The 8915-nt window shown below is 65.4% G+C and overlaps 1 protein-coding gene across 1 annotated transcript; it reads left to right on the plus strand.

Moving 5' to 3' along the window:
• The first annotated feature begins 1121 nt into the window (after nucleotides 1-1121).
• PSMB9 (proteasome subunit beta 9) lies at nucleotides 1122-8434 on the plus strand. Its single transcript, XM_030547397.1, has 6 exons — nucleotides 1122-1254; nucleotides 5794-5861; nucleotides 6772-6903; nucleotides 7028-7157; nucleotides 7883-8024; nucleotides 8256-8434. Exons 1-6 carry the CDS (start codon nucleotides 1204-1206, stop codon nucleotides 8381-8383), a joined length of 651 nt encoding a protein of 216 aa, XP_030403257.1. The 5' UTR covers nucleotides 1122-1203; the 3' UTR covers nucleotides 8384-8434.
• The last annotated feature ends 481 nt before the right edge of the window (nucleotides 8435-8915 follow it).

Here is an 8915-nt window from a genome sequence, read left to right on the forward strand (position 1 = left end):
TTATTGTCACACCCCTGCTGCCCCCCCCTGCAGGGCTACCGGCCAGGTTACAGCTGGGAGCCCTGCAGCACCAGGAGCTGGACCCAGGTCTCTCCAGCCCCCGGCTAGTGCAGAGCCCCCAGCGGTCCTGGGATTCGCTGGACTGTCCCGCTTTGACCCCCATCCCCACCCCCAGCCAGGCTGAAGTGGCTCCTGCCCCGTGGGAGAGGCTGGGCTCGGCTCCCCGCTCCGGGCCGTGCAACCTGGCCCCTGGGACCTTTCAGGAGGCTGGTTGGACACTGGTGGGTGTAACACGCCTGTCTGGGCCTGTCTGCCAGCAGCTGGGGGGCAGCCTGGCCAGGTCTCGGTGACTGAGGGGACCTCCACACTGCATTAAAGGCCCATGCCCCCCCCCCCAGGTCTCAGGGCCGGTCCGGCTGACTCAGGATGGTGGGACAAGAAATCCCATGTGGATGTCGGGGCCGGGGCTGGAGCCCGGCTCTGGGGCCCTCCCTGAGATGTCAGGCCGTGGCCTCCAGGGAAGCCGGATTGTCCACACTGCGGCGTGTAGCCAGCAACCCGAGCCCGACTCAGCTGACCCGGCTGCCTGCGCCAGGGGCTTTTATTCCCGTGTGGATGGACCCTGAGTGGCACTGAGACCCCGTGGGCCAGGGGCCAGGTCTTGGGGCCCAGAGCCCAGCCCAGCAAGCCCCATGGTACAGGTGGGGCCAGCCCAGAGCTGAGCCAAGCCAGCCCCACTGCTCACTCTGCACCCCGCCCAGGGCCTCCCAGCCCCGGGGTGCAGGACCCTCTGCTGTAGCCAGTGAGATGCTGGGGGTGCGCAGGGCTATAGGAGTCCCCACAGCTGCCAGGCCCGTGGCCCAGCCCCCCTGCCCAGTGCAGCCGCCCAGGCGGTTCCTGTATGGCCCGGGATAGGCAGGCACGGCCTCACCCGCCCCTCACCCGGTGTCAGAGCCCAGCAGATGATGGATGGGAGAAGCGGTCTGGGACGCCGGGGGAGGGACGGAGGGACTCCTAGCCCCGCCCTCCAGGCCCGGGCATCACCTGTTGCCCGGCAGAGCGGGGCGGGACAGGTTCCGAGCGGCGATGTCTGCTGGGCGCCCCCTGGCGGCGCTGGGCGGCGCTGCAGGGAGGGCGGCGCGGGAGCGGCTGGTCCCGGAGCTGTCCCGGGCGCTGGTGCATCGCTCCCGGGGTCGCTGCACCATGGCGGGCTGCGGGGGGCCCGGCTGGGCGGACGGGGAGGTCCACACGGGGGTAAGTGGGGCCGGGGGGGATCCGCTGCGGGGGAATCCCGGGAGGGGTAAAGTGGGGGCGCCCCATGAATTGCCCTAGGGGCTGCCCCGCTTGGATCGGCCCCCCCGGGCACTGCCCGGCTCGGGTCCCCGGGGGCTGCGGGATCCGGGCGGCTTCAGCCTCCTCCCAGCCCACCGGCCAGGCTCCGAGCCGCTTTCACTTTCCGTGTGCCGGGGCGGCGCGAACCCTGCCCGTTTACACCCTGAAAGGGGCTCGGGGCGGGGGTGTCGGCTGGGACCCGCCTGCTGCCCCCATGTACCCCCACCTGCCGCCCGCTCCATCCCCCCCACCCCGCTGTCCCATGTCTGCTGCTAACCCCATCTCCCCCTGCTGCCCTCATGTGCCCCCTCCATCCCCCCGCTACGCTGTCCCGTCTCTGGTGCTAACCCCATATCCCCCCGCTGCCCCCCATGTGCCTCTTCCACCCCCCACCCCCACTGTCCCGTCTCTGCCAGAAAACTCCATCTCCCCACACTGCCCCCCATGTGCCCTCACCTGCCGCCCGCTCCATCCTCCCACCCTGCTGTCCCATATCTACTGCTAACCCCATGTCCCCCCACTGTCCCCCATGTGCCCCCTCCATCCCCCCGCTGCGCTATTTCGTCTCTGCTGCTAACCTTATGTCCCCCCGCTGCCCCCATGTGCCCCCCTCCATCCCTCCGCTGCGCTGTCCCATCTCTACTGCTACCCCCATGTCCCCCGCTGCCCCCCATCTGCCCTCCTCCAGCTCCCCGTCCCGTGTCTGCCGGCCCCATCTTCCCTTGCTGCCCCCCATGTGCCCCCTCCACCTCCCATTCCATCTCTGCCAGCTAACCTCGTCTCCCCCATGTGCTCCCCATGTGCCCCCCTGCCGCCCCTTCCATCCCCCCGTCCCGTCTCTGCTGGCCCCATACCCCCCTGCTGTTCCCCCTACAGGACCCTCCCTCCACTGTCCCACTTCCCTTCCTCGCACCCCATATGCCTCTACTGCAGACCCTTCTCCCGCCCCAGAGATCAGGAATAGAACCCAGGAGTCCTGGCTCCCATGTGCCCCTGCAGCTCCCCATGTGCCCCTGCAGCTCCCCATGTCTCCCTGCTGCACCCCCATACGTGCCTCCTTGAAACCCCCAAATGCCCCCCCCCAATGTCCAGCACTGCCAGCCCGGAACGTTCACAGACCCTGAGTTCTGCTGAACACTAATGGACAGAGATTGTGTTTGTCTTCTGGGCCCCCGGCTCCCCCGGGCCACATGTTCCCAAGCCACCAGAGCGAGGAACTTACTTGTTCTTTCAATGGAAGCCAAGAGCCGCATGCAGTCTGGTGGTGCCAGCTCTGGGGGGGAGTTAGAGCGGGGGGGCTGGGAGCCAGGACTCCTGGGTTCTATTCTCAGCTCTGGGAGGGGAGTGGGGGCTGATGGGTTAGAACGGGGGGGGCTGGGAGCCAGGACTCCTGAATTCTCTCTCAGTTCTGGGAGGAGAGTGGGGGCTGGGAGCCAGGACTTCTGGGTTCTCTCCCTGGCTCTGGGAGGGGAGTGGAGGCTGGTGGGTTAGAGCACAGGGGGCTGAGAGCCAGAACTCCTGGGTTCTATTCCCAGCTCTGGGAGGGCAGTGGGGGCTGGAAGCCAGGACTCCTGGGTTCTATTCTCAGCTCTGGGAGGGGAGTGGGGGCTGATGGGTTAGAACAGGGGGGGCTGGGAGCCAGGACACCTGGGTTCTCTCCCCAGCTCTGGGAGGGGAGTGGGGGCTAGTGGTCAGAATAGCGGAGGGGCTGGGAACCAGGATGCCTGGGTTCTCTCCCCAGCTCTGGGAGGGGAGGGGAGTGGAGGCTGGTGGGTTAGAGCAAGGGGCTGGGAGCCAGGACTCCTGGGTTCTCTCCCCAGCTCTGGGAGGGGAGTGGAGGCTGGTGGGTTAGAGCAAGGGGCTGGGAGCCAGGACTCCTGGGTTCTCTCCCCAGCTCTGGGAGGGGAGTGGGGGCTGATGGGTTAGAACAGGGGGGGCTGGGAGCCAGGACACCTGGGTTCTCTCCCCGGCTCTGGGAGGGGAGTGGGGGCTAGTGGTCAGAATAGAGGAGGGGCTGGGAACCAGGATGCCTGGGTTCTCTCCCCAGCTCTGGGAGGGGAGGGGAGTGGAGGCTGGTGGGTTAGAGCAAGGGGCTGGGAGCCAGGACTCCTGGGTTCTCTCCCCAGCTCTGGGAGGGGAGTGGAGGCTGGTGGGTTAGAGCAAGGGGCTGGGCGCCAGGACTCCTGGGTTCTCTCCCTGGCTGTGTTTCAGTTCCCCATGAGGCAGGTCAGTTGGGGATTAACACAGAAGGTGTTTGAGCAGATGTGGTGGTGGATACCGAGTTGACCAGCAGCTCCCAGGGCCGCGCTATGGACAGAGTGGCCAGTGGAACAGATCGAGGGGAATCTTGAGCTGGGCAGGGAGGGGATTTTCCTGCAGGACTTGGCCCTGGTGTGACCATGGCTGGGATCCTGAGTCCAGGTCTGGGGCCTGCAGGCTGGGGATTAAAGGGCTAGAAAATCTGCTGGGGAGGGAGAGAGAGACTCCCCAGGGGGTCCACCAAAGTACTTGGCTGCCTAAGCCCCCGACTTGGGCACCTCCGGCCCAGCTGCTCTGCGATCCACCGATCTCCCGCCTCACTCTGTCGGCGCTAAACTCACTGGGCGCCCACGTTCCTCAGGGTAACTTCCCCTCGGCGCGGGAGGTCCTGCCTCTGGGCCTGCACTCTGCACGCGCCCCTCGGACACCTGGCTCCCGCCTGCCTGCAAACCCGGGCAGGGCAGCGTTCAGCTGCTTAAGTGATGTGTGGGGCCCGAGCCAGTGGGCCTGCGCCGAGGCTGCTTATTGGATCAGGTCCCTTTCCAAATCCAGCCAGAGCAGGGGCATGGGGTCCCCCCCCATAGCTTCCAGCCTGGCAGTTCGTGCACAGGCGGGGATGTGGGGGAAACCAGTTCCATTCCCCCTTCTGTTTGGGGGGGAGGGCTTTGAACAGGGGTCTCCCCCATGGAGGGCTCTAACCCAGTGACGCTAACCCACCTCTGTACGGGTGACCCCTTTCACACAGCAAACATATGCACACCCCCTTATACATTAAAAACACATTTTTTTTATATATTTAACACTATTGTAAATGCTGGAGGCAAAGCAAGGTTTGGGGTGGAGGTTCACAGCTCATGACACCCCCCCCCATGTAATAACCGCCCAACCCCTGGTTTGAGAACCCCTGGCCTGACCCCTGGGCTACAGGCTGTTCTGGAGTGGGGGGGCTCCCTCCCTCTCTCCTTTGCAGCTGTTGCCCTCTGAATAAATAGTGAATGGGGGACAGGACCCAGGATCACCCCCTCCCATGTGGGGGGGCCCTAATCACTGGGCCACACAGGCATAGTCTCTTCACCCCACCCCCAATAACTATTTCTGTATTGCTCCCCAGTGGAACAGGTGGCCTGGGTCAGACCAGCAGTCTGGGAATGGGGGACTCTGGCTGGGAGGTGCCATGTGCCCCCCCATCACCCCAAACCTGGTGCCCTGGCTGGGCACTGCCTGGTGTAAACACACTGTACCGGCAATGCACCCACCGCCCTTAGCACCTGCCAATTCCAGGCAGCAGGTGCAGGTGCAGGATCCACCCCCCGCTGCAAGCCCCAGGACTCTGTACCCAGCTGCCAGGAATTTGTCACAGGCCGCAACAGGCCCTTTGCCATGTGTAATCAAATCCCAGAGCCACCTCCCTCTGATCCCACGGAGCCACAGGCTGGACAGGACACCTGGGCCAGAGAATGTGAAAAGGGGGCTGTCACTCCTGCAGAGCTGGGAGAGAACCCAGGAGTCCTGGCTCCCAGCCCCCCTGTTCTAACCCACCAGCCCCTGTTCCCCGCCCAGAGCTGGGGAGAGACCCCAGGAGTCCTGGCTCCCAGCCCCCCTGTTCTAACCCACCAGCCCCTGTTCCCCACCCAGAGCTGGGGAGAGAACCCAGGAGTCCTGGCTCCCAGTCCCCCTGCTCTCACCACCAGCCCCCACTGCCCTCCCAGAGCTGGGGAGAGAACCCAGGAGTCCTGGCTCCCAGCTCCCCTGCTCTCACCACCAGCCCCCACTGCCCTCCCAGAGCTGGGGAGAGAACCCAGGAGTCCTGGCTCCCAGCCCCCTGCTCTAACCCACCAGCCCCCACTCCCCTCCTAGAGCCAGGAGAGAACCCAGGAGTCCTGGCTCCCAGCCACCCCCAGTAGAGTCACAGTGTGCGGGCCAGTTACACTGTCTGCCTGCAGCCCCACTGGGGATTGTGCTGTGGGTTCACAGGCAGAGATTCCTGCCTCTTGCCCCATTGACCCGGAGGGGTCAGTGTGGAATCCGCAGGACGCAAACATGGCTGGTCTGCTCTGCTCATTTCCCTTGTGAGAAGGTTTGGGGGGGAGCCCTGGACCCCCCAGGAGCCCTGTGCCGGCTCCCTGCAGGGCATGGGGTGACCCTCAGTCTCCCCCGGCTCCGAGGGTCCCTGCACTGAACCCGTCTCCTCCCTTTCCCCAGACGACCATCATGGCGGTGGAGTTTGATGGCGGGGTCGTGGTGGGCTCTGACTCCCGGGTGTCTGCAGGGTAAGTGCCGGGACTCGGCCAGGGGACAGGCCCCCGTGCGACGGGGGGAATTATCACTGCTCACCCCGCCCTGTGTCCCTGGTGCAGGGGAGGGCGCAGGGCTGTTCCTCAGGTGTCTGTCACCTCCTCCGGGCCGGGGTCACGCCCGGTGTTTGGGGTTTGACCTGCGCTGGGACGGGCTCTGCAGTGGGGCCGGCTCGCCCCGGATCAGGCACGGATCGTCCTCATCGCTTTTCGGTGAGATGTCTGTTCCGGTCGCTGGTGAATACAGGAATCTCTCTCACTCCCCCGGGTCGGGACACTGGATGGGCTGTGCCTCGTTGTGAGGGGCTGTCGGAGCTTCTCCCCGTCTCCTGGCTGCCCGGCCGCTGCTCTCTGGGGGGCCTGGTTCCCACCCAGAGTTTGTGATGGAGACTCTGCCTTAGCTGGGTGCATGTGCCAGCCCCACCCCCATCCACCTGAGTCCTGTTCTCAGTCTCTCTGCTTCCCCCGGGGCCCAGCCGAGCTCTCCAGCCGCACTAGAGCCCCCCCCCTTCCTGACAACCATCTCCCTGCACAGACCCCACTCCCAACCTCTCTGCAGCCGCCAGGAGCAGCCTCCCAGAGCGTCCACACACACCCCGGGTTCCAGCCCCGGTTCTCCTGCAAAGTGACCCACAGCCAGGCCCGGCCCTGCCCAGAGCCCAGGGGCAGCCTCTCTCTGCTGGGCAGGGGGAGCAGGATTGGGGTCTGCAGGTCATTAACCCTTTCCCTGCTTTACACTAGAGCAGGGGGGTTGGCACGTGCCCCACCCCACCACGGGTCTGGGAACGGGGCAGGTCCTGGATTCTGAGCCTGGGCGCCGGGTCTGACTCCGGCTCTGCGCTCTCCGCTCTGGTTTTCACGCTGGGATCCGGATTCTCCTCCCCAGGGAGGCCGTGGTGAACCGGGTCTTTGATAAGCTGGCCCCGCTGCACGAGTGGATTTACTGCGCTCTCTCCGGCTCCGCCGCCGACGCCCAGGCCATCGCGGACATGGTGCATTACCAGCTGGAGCTGCACAGGTAGGGTGGGGAGGCCGGGCGGGGGTCCCCTGGTGGTGCAGGGGGGGCTGGAGCTCACAGGGCCCCTTGTGAGGGGCGGCTCCTCCTGTTCTCACTGACACACACACCCTCTGCCTCTCCCCAGCCTGGACATGGACGAGGCCCCGCTGGTCCTGGCGGCCGCCAGCCTGGTGAAAGGCGTCAGCTACAAGTACAAGGAGGAGCTGTCGGCGCATCTCATGGTGGCGGGATGGGACCGGAAGAAGGGGGGGCAGGTGAGGCTGGGGGCGGCTGGCAGCCGGGGGGGGTCCGTCTGCCCCCTACGGTATCCACCGGCCTGGCCGCCCACAGGGCCTGGCTGCAGTGTCTGTGCTGTGACCCCCTCCCCTCGGCCCATCCCCATCTCCCTGCAGCATCCCATTCAAACCGGTTAATGCTCCAGAACAAGCTACGCCCAGGGTGCAAAGGGCACCTGGCCCCCTCGGGCAGACAGAAAGGGGGCGAAGCATTAACTGCCCCCGGCAGGGCTGAGCGCCGCATCTCGCCCGCCAACCAGGCAAGGAGACCTGCCCTGCGGTATGTCCCGGTCACTTTCCTGCAGGGCCCCATGGCTCCTCGGCCCGGCCAGGCTTGGTAAAAACGCCCCGTTAAGGTGTCCTCGTTCCCTCCCTTGGCCATCGCTGGGTGAGTCACCAGCCGCTAGGAGCCAGGCCAGCACCGCTGCGGGGGGTCTGAACCCAGAACCTCCTGCCCCATCGGTGCTCAGGTGGCCACAGGCTGGGTAGGCTCCCAAGGCCTGGCTGCGTGTCCGTGCCATGCAGGGCAGCGAGGAGAGACACCCACCCTGAGACCTGGCAGGGGGCCGAGGGAACAGCTGGTCATCACCGCAGTTAGTGCTTTGCATGTCGGTGTTAGTCACCCCCTGGCCACGGTGCTACAGCCCCCCTGCCCCCCACCCGCCCGCCCTGGGGCTCTCACCTGGCCTGTGTTCGCCCCACAGGTGTATGGGACGCTGGGGGGGATGCTCACCCGCCACCCCTTCGCCATCGGCGGCTCCGGCAGCAGCTACATTTATGGCTACGTGGATGCAGCCTATAAGCCCAGGATGACTCCAGAGGAGTGTCGCCAGTTCACCAAGAACGGTAACTGCTCCCAGGCGGGGTTAGGCAGGTCCAGGGCGCGGTGGCCCCAATCCGGCCCCCAGGCAGGGACTGGCTGGCTCAGGGAACAGGATATGGGGCCTGTCCCCTCTGGGGGGTGCTGTCTGTGATCCAGCCCCAGGGCAGGGGGACCAGCTGGCTCAGGGGGCAGGGAATGGGGCCTGTCCCCTCTGGTGGTACCGATTCACTAACCCCTCGTCTCTCTCTCCCCAGCTATTGCCCTGGCAATGAGCCGGGACGGCTCCAGCGGGGGGGTTATTTATCTCGTCACCATCACCAAGTCGGGCGCCATGGAGCAGGTGTTCCTGGGGGACGAGATCCCCAAGTTCTACGATGAATGAGTTCCGGCCCGGCCCCTCTTTTATACCCAATAAACCTCTCCGAGTGCAGGCCGCGTGTGGGACTCATTGGACGGATACACGGGGCCGGAGCCTGGAGGGCGTAGATCAGCTCAGAGCCATGGCGAGTTATCCTGATTTACACCTGCATTAGAGTTTTGTACCCCAGCTTCCCCACTCCTGCCCTCCCAGGGAGCCTTCATAGAATCTGGGTTGGAAGGGACCCTAGGAGGGATCTAGTCCAACCCCTGTTCAAAGCAGGACCAGTCCCCAACTATGTTTTTTACCCCGGATCCCTGAGTGGCCCCCTCAAAGATTGAACTCACATCCCTGGAGTTAACAGGCTGATGCTCTAACCACTGACCTATCCCTCCCCCAGCCTCTTATCACCCCTCCCTCCCAACACCTGCCAATCCCCAGACCGGGATAGACGGGACCCAGCTCTGTTCCCCAGCCCTGGGTCGCTTTTGTGCGCCCCATATCTGGGGCTGCTCTGGCCTGGGCAGGGGGCTGGGAGCAGGTCCCTCACCCCAGT

Source organism: Gopherus evgoodei, unplaced genomic scaffold, assembly GCF_007399415.2.
Source record: "Gopherus evgoodei ecotype Sinaloan lineage unplaced genomic scaffold, rGopEvg1_v1.p scaffold_58_arrow_ctg1, whole genome shotgun sequence".
Taxonomy (NCBI): Eukaryota; Metazoa; Chordata; order Testudines; family Testudinidae; genus Gopherus; species Gopherus evgoodei.